This window comes from Tachysurus fulvidraco, chromosome 11, assembly GCF_022655615.1.
Source record: "Tachysurus fulvidraco isolate hzauxx_2018 chromosome 11, HZAU_PFXX_2.0, whole genome shotgun sequence".
Classification (NCBI taxonomy): domain Eukaryota; kingdom Metazoa; phylum Chordata; class Actinopteri; order Siluriformes; family Bagridae; genus Tachysurus; species Tachysurus fulvidraco.
Window position 1 is genome coordinate 23,668,679 of NC_062528.1, and position 16,384 is coordinate 23,685,062.

General features: G+C 40.4%; 1 protein-coding gene across 2 annotated transcripts in view; it reads left to right on the forward strand.

The window, feature by feature from the left end:
• Positions 1-8,383, forward strand: part of LOC113649117 (tripartite motif-containing protein 16-like) — a 57,101-nt gene extending 48,718 nt beyond the window's left edge. For both annotated transcript variants that reach the window (XM_047820568.1, XM_047820569.1), the window contains exon 6: positions 7,642-8,383. In XM_047820568.1, coding sequence (XP_047676524.1) covers positions 7,642-8,165 — 524 coding nt within the window. In that variant the 3' untranslated portion in view covers positions 8,166-8,383. The remainder of the gene's footprint in view (positions 1-7,641) is intronic.
• The last annotated feature ends 8,001 nt before the right edge of the window (positions 8,384-16,384 follow it).

Below are 16,384 nucleotides of genomic sequence, written 5' to 3' on the forward strand. Positions count from 1 at the left end.
TACCAAAGCATTCGGGCCTCATGACCAGACTGTGTAACAGTTACTTTCTACAAACCATCACCCCTCAATAATTGAACTGAACCCAACCGAGCACAATGCACACACACATGCACGCACACACACACACTCAACTGTGGGGACTGCACTAATCTGCACCAAATACACACCCTTCAAATATACATCCATGTCTACAGCACCACCCATTTCTAAACTGTTTACATGATGTTCTGGACACTATTTTTGCTTTTTGCACATTCTGTTCTTTCACATTTCAGTCAATTGCTGTTTTGCACAATTCATTACAATACCTCATAAGTGTTCATTAAGGTATTTTGCACTTTAGAATGTATAGTATGTGCTCTGGTCTGTGCTGCTTTTGTGTATTGTCTTTTAGTGTTTTGTATTGTTTGTGTGCACTGTCTTCTGTCTCACACTGTGTACATCAGGTTGTACAGATGCACTTTATGTGTTGAAATAATTATACTGACATGCTTGTCCCTTAGCGACATGTTTTCGGATTGCGTAGGAAACCCTTCCACACTCCCGCTAAGGTGTGTTTCTTAATTGGCACGAGTTCGTGTTGGAAACACAAGATCAAAGTTGGTCTTACCTTGAACCAGGTGTCCCCTCGGTTTTCTAACAAAGGCTCCTCTCCAAAGCGGTAGAAGATGGATGGATGGCTCCTCTCCAAGGTCTTCTACTTAATCTACTTTATCTATTGTTTGAATCTTTAAATGAAGGAGGAAGACTTAGACCTTTTTGTCTTTTTAGGATCCTCACAATTGGAGGTCTTCTTTTTTATTAAAAGTAGTGTAATACAAATAGGTGTGTGTAATATATGTCAAATAAAAAGAAAATTACACATAAAAACTCCTTCAAATAATCAAACAGTACTAGAATAGGTAAAAGGTATTAAGATGCAAAGATTATAACAAACCAAGAAACACTCTCCAAGTGTAAACCTGCGTTTGTCCTATGATGCACCTAAAGTATAACTTGCACTAATGCTGCTTACAATAGAATGCACGCACAATGTGATTCAAGGCGGGTTTTTATACTTTTTACTGTGGCCAGAATTTGGCTGTCAGGTTTGGTTTTATTTGTGCCTTTTAGACGGCTACCATCTTATTTCATAAACACTTCTCAGTTTCCCGAACATATCTTGCCAGCGACTCTGTGTGTGCTACTACTGTCTGTTTTCCTCTATTCTCAAGGTTAACATTTCTATATATAGTCATACTTCCTGCGACTTCTCAGGCTGTGATTATATAGAACTGAAGCTTTCTCTTGCCGTGGAGTTTGACAGCGAGCTATAAAATATTGCGGGTACAGATTACTCCCTGCGAATATACAGAAGGCTTCATTTCAACAACAGGCCTTGAGACACTTTGCGTGCAGATACTCCCAGTAATACACAGTAGGCTTTATAAGCATTCACTACAAGAAAGTTTACAGTAAAATAAACAATATTAATCTAATCAACTCTATTACATGAGAATACATGATTATAAGAAAAAGAAAAGCATTTCAGAATTTTCTTGAAAATTCTGAAAATGAAACATTATAACACAATGCATTATAATCTTTTCATTTGGAATCTTCTTCCAGCTTTCTAGGTACAGCATCTGATCGCTTGATGTCTTCTTCTAAACACTCATATTCAAGTATTTCAACTCTTCAACCAACTCTTCAACCTTTTGTATTTTTACATCAATCTTTCTTTGTTTATTCACCTTACGTTTCTCTTTTCTTTCCCTATTTCTCCTTCTCTTTGTATTATCTATGTCCGTCTGTCTACTGAAGGAAAAGTTAGTAATTGGTTGTGGTGTACCTTTATATTTATTATTATTTATTTGCTGAGTACCAGTATTAAGAAAACCAGTATCAGGTATGTAGAGTCCTGTAACTCCATCTCGTACATGCCAGTGCCTGATAACATTTTGTGCATGCAACTGGCTCTCAACAGTGTATAGGACTAACTTACTTTAACTCCTTATCTTTGTCTTTGTTTTATGTAGCTCCATAGTCTTGGAGAAACGTTGTCTCATTTCACTGTGTACTGTGTCAGATATATATGGTTGAAATAACAATAAAAGCTTCTTGACTTCTTGACTTGACCTGATTTTGGATCCGGAGTGGCCGCTGACTGCTACTGCCATGCCGCCATCTTGGAACATCAATAATGAGCTGATAAATAATGCTGACCGTTAGTTCATCAGAAGGACTTGGTTGTACAATTCCACTTGACTATAATCTTGTGAAGAAAGGACATTATTTACATTTACATCATTTACTGTCCAGTGTCATCCAAATGAGGATGGGTTCCCTTTAGAGCCTGGTTCCTCTCAAGGAGTTTTTTCCTTACCACCGTCACATCAGCCTTGATCATTAGGGATAAATGTCAGAGAGAAATAGTAACTCAAACTTTATCATCTTTACTCTATATTTCTATACATCTGTAAAGCTGCTTTGAGACAATGTCCATTGTTAAGTATAGTGTGTGTTTTTTGTATAGTATATATATATATATATATATAATAATAATAAAGTATAAAAACATAATTTAAAACTTTGTAATTATTATTATAAGTTACTATGATAAGTTATCCCTAAAATTGATCCCTAATGAACCAGACTGAGGTGATGCAATGTGACGAGATGTAATGTACTGAGTAAAAAGTGTCTGAATATTATAAATATAATGTGATGATTTACCTTATTCAAATACATGAAAAAATAATTTCAATTAATTAAAGCTCTTTAAATCACTTTTTTAAAATCACTTTTTTCACGCTTCTTTACATTAAAAACAAGTCTCTCGCCTGTTGTGTAACTTCACTTTATCTTGAAAGTCTAAGTTCCTTTTCACTGTAAAGCCACACCTCCTCTCTACATTTACATTTACATTTACATGTACCTTCTTGTTCATTTCAGAGAAAACAAAACTTAGAAATCTCTCTCTCTCTCTCTCTCTCTCTCTCTCACAAAACTTAGAAATCTCTCTCTCTCTCTCTCTCTCTCTCTCTCTCTCTCTCTCTCTCTATTCTCAGTGTGAGTGCAGGAAAATGGCAGAGGCCAGTATTTCAGTAGATCATTTTTCTGTGCATCAGTTCAGCTGTCCAGTGTGTCTGGATCTCCTGAATGACCCAGTGGCTATTCCCTGTGGTCACAGTATCTGTAAGGTGTGTATTAATGCTCACTGGGATCAGGAGGATGTGAAGGGCATCTACAGCTGTCCTCAGTGTAAAGAGACTTTCACTCCAAGGCCTGTTCTATACAGGAACAACATGCTGGCTGAAGTGGTGGGGAATCTGCACTGTTACGCCGGACCTGGAGATGTGGAGTGTGATTTCTGCACAGGGAGAAAACACAAAGCCGTCAAGTCCTGTCTGGTTTGTCAGGCCTCCTATTGTGAAGATCATCTTAAACCTCACTATCAGTTTCCTGTCTTTAAGAAGCACAAGTTACTTAAAGCCTATGCAGATCTCCAAGAGAAGATCTGCTCTGAACATAACAAACTTATGGAGATCTACTGTCGTACTGACCAAAGCTTCATCTGTTACTTGTGTCCAATGGAAGAACACAAAGGTCATGATACAGTTTCAGCTAAAGCAGAAAGAACTAAAAAACAGGTGAGAACTGGATATTATTATTCCTTTTTAAGTCAATTTCTACAAATTCTATTTCTAATCTAATTTCTATTGAGGTGATCTGATTGGTTATATGACTGTCATTCAGTGTAAAGTGGATTTGTAAAGTGTGTTTTGTAACGACGTGTGAAACAGCTCAGACCAGTCAGTGTACTTTAAACAGCCAACGGGATGATGATGATGATGATGATGATGATGATGATGATATTTAACACGATCATGTGCCACTTTATTCTGATTTCAAAGTCTATTTTGTTTTACTTTTAAAAGTGTTGAAGCTTCTTTAAGATACATTTAAATGTACTTTATAGTTATATTTGCACACATACTAAAATTCAAATATAAATTTTAATTCAGTTTATTTGTATCGCGCTTTTAACAATTCATATTGTCTCAAAGCAACTTTACAGAAGTATAGAAACAGAAGAGAGAAAAAAGAAATAAATATATAGAAGAAAAAAAGAATAAGAATAAAAATAAATTAATGAATACACATACACTCACTCTCACTCATTTCCTACCGCTTATCCAAACTTCTCGGGTTACTGGGAGCCTGTGCCTATCTCAGGCATCATCGGGCATCGAGGCCAATACACATATAATTAAAGTTTAAAATGAATTTAAAATTATTAATGTAAAATGTAAAATACTATATATCTACATATAACATATGGTGTAATACCAGAATGTCCAGACACTCTCTCCCTGGAGCTGCCACCCTGCTGTCCCGAGAGCTCTGCCGCTATAACATCTCCTTGCCAGGGCACTGTGAAGTTCGATGGCTTGGCAATGGCGAAATAACAGCAGGCGACCATTGCTACTTCTGGAGTGGCCCCGAGAGACGAACAGGCCTTTATGGTGTGGCCCTTGCTATCTCAAAGAACCTCCGCAAGTCCTTAATCAGCTGGACACCCCTGAGCGACAGATTACTGTCGGCCCGCTATCTCCACCAACACGGCAAGATGACATTAATCGTCACTTATGCTCCCACCGATGTTGCTGATGAGGATGCGAAGGATGCTTTCTTTGACCAACTCCACCAGGCTGTTGGCCTAGCCTCACCACATGACATCACCATCATCCTCACCGATACCAACGCCACTTTGTCCATCAGTGATCGGTCCACAGGCTCACCTGTAGGCACAATTTTTGCTGACAAGTCCACAAACGACAACGGTAACCGCCTTCTCCTTCTCTGCCACCATAATAACCTCTGTGTCGCTGATACCTGGTTCCCCCGGAAGCTTATCCGTTACTGGACATGGTACAGCCCAGATGATAGAACCAGGAAAGCGCTGGACCATATCCTCATCTCTCGACGCTGGAAGTTGATTGTCACCGACTGTCGTGTGTACAGAGGAGCAGAGCTTGGCAACACAGACCATCGCCTTAAAGCTGCGAGCCAACCAGCACACCAAGACTCTGCCTCGCCCGGACTTCTCCCTACTCAGTGACCCAAACATCGCCACAGACTTCAGTTGCGCCATACGCCACACCTTTGATAACCTGGCTAAAGACAAGGTGAACGACTGGCAGACCTTCAAGGAAAGTATTATCCAGTCAGCTCACAATGTCTTCGGACACTTTTGACCTCCCACGAAAAAGCCCTGGATATCGGAGAGGACACTTAACATCATCGACTGGCGACGTGAGGCCCATCTCAGAGGTGACCTGACAGAGTATCGGCGAATGAACTGCCAACGCAATGTGGCTATAGCCGAGGATAAAGAGAAGTTCTGGCAAGCAGAAGCTAAACACCTAGAGTCCGCGGCCAATAATAACAACATGAGCCGTGTTTTCAGTCTGCTGCGCCAAGCCCGTAATGGCCCCCGCATTAAGACAGCCCTGGTGAAAGATTCTGATGGCAACCTTATAGCAACTGAAGCAGACTGCCTCAACGTCCTTGCGGGCGACCTTCAACAACAAGGAGTTGCTATAGCGGAAGCAGAGCAGCTGGCACAAGACCGTCAGTGCTGGAAACAACTAGTTCATCTGGTCGGCTCAACGCACAGGGATGGGACACCCCCCTACCCATCGCAGGAGCCAAATTGATTGATTGATTGTAATACCAGTGAAAGATGTTTAAGGTCATTTTCGAGTACAAAAAACACCTTTAACTAAACGAGTGAGTGAAAGTGATTGTGGAAATGTAAAAAGAACCCTGAGCTGGAGATCTGGGAAGCTTCTGCTCATAGTTTGGTCTAGTTATATTTGTCCTGATCCAGGTTGAGGAGCCTCTGGTGGTAACCAGAACAGTTCACCCTGGTGGGACTCCACATCATCACAGGGCACCATGTTAAGAGCAGTCTGATATAAAGAGATCAGCAGGAAAGGAGAGGGTGATGAGTGTGATGATGTGTGCTGGGGACAATTATTGTAGTTTCTTATTTAATTACAGCTACAATTCTTTGTATTTTACTTTTATTTCTATTAAGTAAACATATTTTATTTGGTCTCAGAATGAGTTAAAGGAGGATCAGATAAAATCCCAGCAGAGGATCCAGGAGAACCTGAAGAAGGTGCAGGAGCTGAAACAGACTGTGGACATTATTAAGGTGAGGAGGAAACTGAGATTCACATAAAAACACACATTATAGAGTCACTGTGACAGAAAGAGTTGATCTTTAAATGGATGTGTGTGTGTGTGTGTGTGTGTGTGTGTGTGTGTGTGTGTGTGTGTGTGTGTGTGTGTGTGTGTCCTTACAGATACGTTCACAGGCAGCAGTAGATGACAGTGAGAGGATCTTTACTGAGATGATCAGCTCCATGGAGAAAAAGCGCTCGGAGGTGACGGAGCTGATCAGAGCTCAGGAGAAAGATGAAGCGAGTCGAGCTGAACGACTCCTGAATCAACTGGAGCAGGAGATTGCTGATCTTCAGAGGAGAGTCACTGGGCTGGAGCAGCTTTCACACACACACGATGATGTCCACTTCCTCCAGGTAACACTCACTGTCTGATCTACAGAGGGCGCTGTTCCTCACAAAGTTTCCTCCTAAAAGCTCATTACAGCAACAAGAAATGTTCCTGTCTGAGATCAAAAGTGTGTCTTTGGTCTGATTCAGTCTGAGATTCATTCGTTCCTCTCGTCCACTTTTCTCCTTCTCTTCTATGATGTGTTTCCTCTCTGTAGAGTTTCCCGTCTCTCTGTGTTTCTCCTGGATGTGACGACTCACCCAGCTTCACTGTCAATCAACATCTCTCATTTGATGGAGTGAGGAAATCTCTCTCAGATCTGAAAAAACAAGTTGAACAAATCTGTGAGGAGGAATTCAACATAATCAGACCACAAGGTGAACAAACAAACATTGTTTCTGTATCACAGTAAAAAGAGTCATAAAATTCATCTAACAGAAATAAGAAGTAAGCAGGAACAAGACTGCAGAAAATCACACAGTATTAGCATCAGTCTTGTAAATGACATCAAGATCAATTTAGCAGACAAACAAAGTACAAATCTTACATTTGTGGAGAAAATCGTAGCTGATGAATAAATTGAGATGGTGACGTTGTTGACATCTGAAAGAAACGTGAGGAAGCAAATTTTTCACATTCACACTTTAAACTGTTTCCACCTCATTTTTCTGTCTCAATTTTGTCTATGTGTCTCCAAAGCTGCAGGAGTTCAGATGAGTTTACCTTCAGAACCAAAGAACAGAGAAGATTTTGTGCAGTGTAGGTTTTACACACACACACATACACACAGACACACACACACACACACAGACACACAAATACACACAGACGTACACACACACACAAACACAGAGACACAGACACACACACATACTGTACACACAGAGAGACACACAGACACACCTAAAAACACACAGACACACATATACACACATTTTTAAAATGTCTTGTTTTTCTAAATCTGATCCATGTTTATAGAGCTGCATTAGGAGGATAGAAACACAGACAGGTGTCTCACACACACTTATTATAAATCCTGTGATTAACATCTAACATGTGGATATTTTATTACTGTAGATTTCTGTTATCTGACTCTGGATCCAAACACAGTACATAATCATCTCATTCTGTCTGAGAAGAACAGAGCGGTGACACGGAGTGAGACACAACAGCGATACTCTGATCATCCAGAGAGATTTGACTCCTGGTCTCAGGTGTTGTGTAAGGAGAGTGTGTGTGGACGCTGTTACTGGGAGGTGGAGAGGAGCGGTTATGTAGACATATCAGTGTCATATAAAGAGATAAACAGGAAAGGAGAGGGTTATGAGTGTGTGTTTGGACTCAGCAGTCAGTCCTGGAGTCTGTGGTGTTCTTCATCATCTGTCTCTTTCTGTCACAACAACAATAAGACTAAGCTCCGAGGTCCATCATCCTCCAGAATAGGAGTGTATGTGGATCACAGCGCAGGAACTCTGTCCTTCTACAGCGTCTCTGACACCATGAGGCTCCTCCACAGAGTCCACACTACATTCACTCAGCCTCTATACGCTGGATTCTGGATGGATAATAACTCATCTGTGAGGTTTTGTGATCCAAAATAAAATGTTAGTAAAAGTGTTTATAAAAACTATAAGTGAGGTGTGAGATTTTATTTGTCCCTGAGCTACACTGGACATTTTGTGTGCAGAAACTGGAACAGTAATGAATGCAGAATGTAGAAACAGACTATTTAACTGTATGCACTATTAGGATGGGTTTATTATAGTTGATATAAAAATGTTCAATGTCTCCTCAGAAATAATAAACTTTACTCAAACTGCTCTGTCTTTCTCTGCTGCTTGCTGGTGGAAACACAACCTACTGTGTGTAAAAGACTTTTATTATCTTATATCTTTAACAATGTTCTGCTTAACAGTCCACTTAACATAGAGTGCACTCTGGAATTATTCAGACTCCTTCCTCAATCCTTTATAATATGGTGACAGACTTCAGAAGTGGAAGAATAAACTGTTAATAAACTGTATTTTCTCTCAGTTCAGTCTTTCTTTGTGTGTGTTAGCACTCTTGCTGCTGAATTCTGGATATATTGGAGTTTCTTTAAAGAAGTTTATGGTAAACCATAAAAAGGTGCATTAATCTAGACAGGAAGTAATGAAACCATGGTTAAAGGGTCTCGGCATCATTGATATTTAAACCTGGGCATAATCGGGCAAGATTTCGTAAATGAAAGAAGGCAGATTTCGTGAGAGATGAGATGTGAGAAGAGAAAGACAGAGAAGAATCAAGCATTTACATTTACATTTACAGCATGTGGCAGATGCCTTTATCCAGAGCGACGTACATAAGTGCTTAAATCTCTAACGTTGAATCATTAATGCTGGCTCACTAGGTTACATACTTAGTTTAAAACATTTGTTCAAAGTTACAATGTAAAAGTGTCAAAGGTTGTGTTTATCTTTTTTTTTAAATGCAAAAGATAAGGAAAGAAGTGCTAGTTGAAGTGTTTCCTGAATAAATAGGTCTTCAACCGCCGCTTGAAAATAGCCAGTGACTCAGCTGTCCGGACCTCTAGGGGAAGTTCATTCCACCACCTTGGTGAAAAAACAGAGAAGAGTCTTGTAGTATACTTGCCTCTTACCCTGAGAGATGGTGGGACCAGTCGAGCAGTGCTGGTAGATCGGAGGGTGCGGGGTGCGGGGTGCAGTGCGAGGAATGATGAGAGCTTTGAGGTAAGAGAGAGCTGGTCCATTTTTGACTTTGTAGGCCAGCATCAGTGTTTTGAATCTGATGCGTGCAGCTACCGGAAGCCAGTGGAGGGATCGCAGCAGCGGGGTGGTATGCGAAAACTTTGAAAACACTATGCCCAGGTTTTTGATAGTGGTTAAGAGTTTTACATGACAGCCAGTGATATTAATTTTATGAATATTAAGAGATGAAGTACATTTAGGAGGGCCAACTAAGAGCAGAACTGTATTATCAGTATTTAGTTCTTGGTCATCCATGTGTTTATTTCATTGATACAAGGAGTTTATAACATCTATAGGAAAGGGATCAGTGTGTTTAAAGCTCATGTATAGTTGTGTGTCATCCACGTATAAGTGATAAATAAGCCCATGATGACGGATGATGTGACCTAATGGAAGCATGTAAATAATAAAAAGTAAAGACCCAAGAACAGATCCCTGAGGAACACCATGTGTGACTGGAGCAATAGTCACCTTTGCCTGACGATCAGATAGGTATGAAATAAATCATGACAAAACGGTGGCAGAGACGCCCAGAGCAGATAGTCGTGAGATGAGAATGGAGTGAGATATTGTGTAAAAGGCTGAAGCTATGTCGAGGAGAATCAAGAAACAAACCGAACCACGATCAACAGCCATGAGTAAATCATTACAAAGTTATCAAAGGTATGTTGAGTAGAAGCAAATTCATCAGAGGGGGTAGGGGAAATGCTGGAGGTGAATTGATTATATTTACTATTAATTTTATTTTGAAAAGTTTGCAAAAATAACTCGCAGTGCTCAGCTGAGCTATTGATGTCAGCTGGAGGTTGATGGGTGAGCTTCTTAAATATTGAATACAGTGTTTTAGGCCGAGATATAGCAGAATTAATAAGGCCAGAGTAATAGGTTGTACGAGCAGTCTGTAGAGCAGATTTGTAAAGATGAATATGGTTCAGTTATAGAATATGCACAGTTAAACCAGCTTTCTTATAAAGACGCTCAAAGCGTCAACCAGTAGCCTTCATAATACGAAGGGCAGGTGTGAACCAGGGAGATGTACGCAAAGAAGATACTCGTCTTTTCATAGGGACATGCATATCTAAAGCTGTATCTGTAGCCGACATGTTATATTTAGCTGGAATGTCCATAGGGCTAGCGTCTTCAGCAATAACAGACAAGTTATCCTGTAAGGTGGTAGCAAACAGTAATGGATTCACAGAGGTTAGGTTTTGGTATGTAATTGTGGATTTTCGTTTCAAATTAGAAGCAGGCAAATCGCAATTTACTATCAATAAATGAAAGGTCAGACAATCCTATTTGAGCGCCAATCACAGAAACATTACGTAGACCAGCAGTGCATAACAACTCAAGTGTATGACCCTTTGATTGAGTGGGAAACTTTACATGTTGTTCACAGTTTAAACACTGGAGTACTGACAAAAGTTTGCATTATTTTGCACAATCAGTATCAACATGTATATTGAAATCACCAAGCAGTATAACAGAGCGGGACATAGCACAAGCAAGTGTTAGTAGTTCATTTGATTCACTGAAGTTGGTAAATGGTTTTGGCGGACAGTACAGAAGAATCGCAATCAGTGTATTTGAGACACAAAATTTGAGAACCATATATTCAAAAGTAACAGTATCATGAAATTTGACAGGTTTAACATTAAAGGTGGGGTGTATGTTGTTTGAGAGATGCTTCATAAAACTAACGTGGGTTGCCAAACAAATCAAAGACAAAACAAACATGTAGCCAATGAGCAGAAATGGGCGTGTCTTGTCAATATGGGTGGAGAGAGTGTTCAGTGCGCATGTGTGAAATTAGCAGAAACCAATTCATACACTGACATAAAAAACAAAGAAAGAAAGTGAAGAAAGGCTTACGATAAGGCAAGAGTAGGACCCATGTAAATATAGGATCAGCTTTCCAGCACTGGAGAGAACTGAAGGAGCAGGAAGGCCTGCGATGGGACGCCGAGGGACTTAAGTAAAGTTGGCCGCATATTCACAGATTTGAGTTTCATATTTTCATATAAAAAAAATCATAAAAATGATACAAATAGACATTTCCCCCAAATAGGTTGTACTTATTGTAAGTTTGTTCCCCCTACAAATATGTTGTAATATAACTATCAGGACATCAGTGATGTATGAGCTGAATTTGGTGACAATACAGTGTATTACAGTGGTTATTGACTGTTTTTTTTAGTATTTGCTTTTCGGGTTGGAATCTGTCTAACAGTCGTCCACACATAGAGAATTGTGTATTTTGTCCACCATGGAGGAAAGCTGATTTTGAGGAAAATTGGGTTGTAGCTGCCTCTGTACAACACTACGATAGAAAAGAAGTGTTATTTGTGAAGTAACATCATTGAGCTCAGGAGTTATTGACTCTGGAAACTCCAATCTGTGAATATGCGGCCAAGACGCCGAGGTTGCTTTTTTCCTTCTCGATAGGTGAGTAACGTTGGTTTTGCTTTGTTTCACAGAACTAATATATGCCATCCTTTGCATGATTATGCTTGTGTGTCATTTTTACTAGTTTGTTTATCTGCAATTGTATTGTTCTTTCCTTCAGCTATGATAGACACATTTCTTTCCATTAGTTGCCTGGGTTTACGTATGTATATGTGTGGGCGGAGCTATCAATACAGGGGTGGGACCCATTTGGGTTAGGGGCGTGTTTCTTTTGGTGATTTCAAATGTCAACATTGGCTTTCAAACAACGTACACCCACCCTTTAATGCTGTTTCGAAAAATAATAGCCAGGCATCCACTCCTAGATGTTAAGCAAGGTTTAGCCAGGTAACTATATCCAGAGGATGTGAGGAGATTGAGATGAAAATAGTCCTTTGGGAGTTGCGATGTTTCAGTTAATAGTAACGTCTACATTTTTCTCAGTTATTAAGCGTGGAGATTATAGTTACTTTGTCTTTGACCGACAGTTAAACCGACAGTTAAACAGAGCTAATGTAGAATGCTCATGGTCTGGTCGGATTTTTAAAGAACTACATCTGCTTCCGTTGGTGCAACCGGTACAGCCCTGTTCTCACCTGACACCAGGTTTCAAACACAGGGCTAATCAACCGAATTTGAGTAAAAACCTGCAACGATTCCCAAATCAACAAAAGAAGAAAACTCGTTTTCGTTTGGTCGCTGCTTGAAATCCCACCAGAGATCTCAGTCTATGACAGGGCTTGCAAAGACTCTCGATAATGCAACGGTCATTCAAAGACAAAACCAACAATATCAACATCCACGAAGCACAAACCCGAAGGCCCCGTTTTCACCAAGGTTGGCCACAATAATATCAACTTACAACGTTCAAACACTCAAGAAGATCGGCAAGCTACATCAGATAATTCACAGGTGTATCAAAAATGGAATAGAAATCGTCACTATACAAGAACATCGGTGGTGTCATGACGTGGGATAAAAGTGGACCCAAACGCAGGATAGCAAAACCAAAACACGAACTGAAGACAGGACAAGACAACAGTAGAATCCGCACTGCCATCGGCAACGCGGCACACTTAAATACAAAAGACAATCAGATACAATTAGGAACAGGTGTGGAAACAGGGAGGAACAGACGAGGGCAGGGCAGACATGTGACGAGGAACATAAACAAACAAGTGCACGTGGCCAAAGTCCGGGCTGAGTCATGACAGATGGCAAACTAATCAACAAGTTTACATGCACACGGAGACGCTCGAAGACGGAAACACCTGGCGTTTTGACTATTCCTCAGCAACATCAGAGGGTCAAGGTGGAATAGGCATCCTAATGAACACTCCATGGTGAAGATTTCTGAACGAATAATGGTGGCAAACTTCGTAGGCAATCCAGCAACAACAATAGTAATAGCCTATGCACCAACCGAGGATAAATGCGACTCGGAGAAAGATGTCCCAATCCACAATGTCCTTCCGATACTAGGAGATTTCAACGCTTGTATCGGCAAGGACCGACTCTTGACCAACCCAAAATCAATCGGGCCTCACACTTTCCATGAAGAAAGTAATGATAATGGCAAGAGGCTAGTCGATTTCTCTGAAATGGCCAACATGAGACCAACACAAGCAAGATTTCCGCATCCCAAATCTAGAATATGGACTTGGCAACATCCAAGCAACAGAGATAAGGATGAAGGAAATAGAGCGCAGTTGGACCATATCCTAATCAACGGGAAATGGATCAATTCAGTCGAGAATACAAGAGCTTACAGCATGGTCAAATGTGGGTCAGATCACAGAATTGTCAGTGCTCGTATCAAGATCAAACTACGAGTTGAACGACAGAACAGGTGTATAAGGACTAAATTTCATTGGGAGAAGCTCAAAACGAGTCAAGAGCTTCAAGCCCAGTTCAACATAACCTTGAGAAATCTATTTGATGCTTTCTACGAAGAAAACAAAGTCAAGAATTACAAACCAAATACGACATCTTTGAAAGGTCCATCGAGGAGACAGCAAGCGAACTGCTCGGAAAGCCAAGCATTGGGTCTCAAAAGCAACAACTAGAATAATAGAGAAGAGAAACCGAACGAAAAAGGCCTTCAAAACTAGTCGTGTGGAGAGAGATAAGGAAATCTGGCAAAACCTTAATCAAGAATTGGAATCGGCTTATGCAAAGACCAAGTTCAACATCTCGAAGGCAAGCTACAACAACTCAAATCAGCAGCAGCCTCTGGTCACCGTAGAACAACATGGGAGATCGTTAATGAACTTGGCGAGAAGAACATGTCAAAACATCAACACAAAATGAAAAGAGCAGACGGAAGTAGTATTAACAGCAAAAAGGATCTATGAGATGAGTGGAGTAACTACTTTAGAGATCTTCTCAATGTTCATTCCAATTTATCGAACGCCGTGTCAATACTCCTGGCACATAAGTGACCTGGACATAAACGTTGGTCCTATTACATATCAAGAGACCTTCGATGCCGTACAACAGCTTAAAAATGGCAAAGCACCAGGATGCGACCTCTCAATTACTCCTGAAGCACTCAAATATGGAGGTCCATGATAATTGAACTTCTCCATCAAATCTGCAATGATGTATACAACTAAGAGACTGCACCAAGGCAACTAACAACTAACATCATAGTTCCTCTTGCCAAGAAAGGTGATCATACTCTTATGACCAACTACAGAGGAATCAGTCTTATGTCGTTTGGCAACAAAAGTCTACAACAAAATTCTACTCAACCGAATAAGATAGTCTATAGATAAGATCTTAAGACCCAATCAGGTGGGTTTTTGTTGAGGAAGAAGTTGAACCGATCAAGTACACATCATACGCAGATTGATAGAAAGTGCCGATGACAAAAACATGCCTCTCTATATAACCTTCTTAGATTTCAAGAAGGCATTTGACTCAATAGATAGAAGGAAAATGTTTGAGATCCTGCATCATTATGGAATCCCAGTCAAGTTGGTCAACACAATCAAGACCATATACAACAACTCTAAAAGCGCAGTAATAGTCAAAGGAAAACTAACAGATGAATTTGACATAACAACTGGAGTCCTACAAGGAGACCCTCTTGCACCCTTTCCCATGGCATCAACAAAGGCGAAAACGGCTTTGTTACTCAACCAAGACAAAGTCAACGAGAACTAGCAATGGCAATTTTTGATCTTGATTTTGAGACGATCTCGCAATACTGGAAGGTAGCCTAGAAAGAGCTCAATCCCAACTTAATGAAACTGCCAAACAAGCAGAACAGTTGGGGCTCATGGTGAATGTGAAGAAAACAGAAGCATTCACTAACCAGGATAAGAGTAAAAACTTAAAGCTAGGTAGCCAAAGGATTGAGTGGGTTAACAACTTCAAGTACCTGGGGTCAATGGTCAAGTCGAGTGAAAATGACATCAGCACAAGAAAGGCCCTTGCGTGGGCAGCCTTCTGGAAAATGAAGGATATATTTCGTTCAAAGAACCTTCCCATCCATCTCAAAACAAATATTTTCCAAGCAGCATGTTTACCAATACCTCTGTATGGATGCGAAAGCTGGATTATAACAGAGAAGCTCAAACAAAGCCTCAACAGTTTCACCACCAACTGCTACATACTAATGCTTAACATCCAGCGCTTGGTCAAAGTCTCAAATGCAGTGATTATAATATACGATCGGTATTGACCTGCTATACCTCCAGATACAAAGGAGGCAACTTAGATATGTCGGTCATTGACTACGCAAACCAGAGTTCGAGCTGATCAACAAGTACGTTCTCTATCAACCATTGGAAAGACACAGGCGAAGAAAGTGTGGTAAACCAAAGCTTCTCTACCCACAGTACATAGGCAAATTGATCAACAGTGATATACCACCAACAGTTGACGAAATGAGAACAGCAGCAAGAAACAGAACAGAATGGAAGAAGATTGTTGACACCCGCAAACCACTAATATTTGCAGCTGACTGATGATGATGATGATGATGATGAATGTAAAATGCTTGCTGCAATTTTGTATACATTTGGTCATAAGATCAGAACTGCATGAGATGGCAATTAATGCATCATAATCCCTTCTGTGATGTGTGGCCAGTAGCATAGAGAAAAACCTCATCAGTTCAGCTTGAGTGGTGGAGGTAACCAATCAATAAACTGTACTGTCCACAAAAGATAACGAGGGAGTGGAGACTCACCTGTCAACTTTGTAGAGAGGTTCAATGAAGCCATGCAGACGTTCAGTAGCTAGCAGTAGCGTAGCATCCGATGAACAGAGATGCATTCTCAGAAACGTCCAGAATTGTACGAAAGTTTTCTTTGGTATGTATAATCCAGTTTCAATTCCAAGTTTAGTAGACAAGCTGGAAGAGACGACACAATGTTACATTCATAAAGATGTTCCAGCGAGAAGCAGCAGCAACGTGTGCACAGCGTACTCTCACCGGAACCGGAAGTTTTTTGTAAAACTTCCGTAAAACGATTTTTGTAAAAAATTGTAAACTCTGAGTTCAGCACAGACCTAATTGCTGATAAAGACCAGATAATACAGCTGACTGACACAACATTGGTTCAAAAGAAGGCATGACAGTTTCTGGGTGGCTTCATTCAAATCAATCCCATGAGACACTG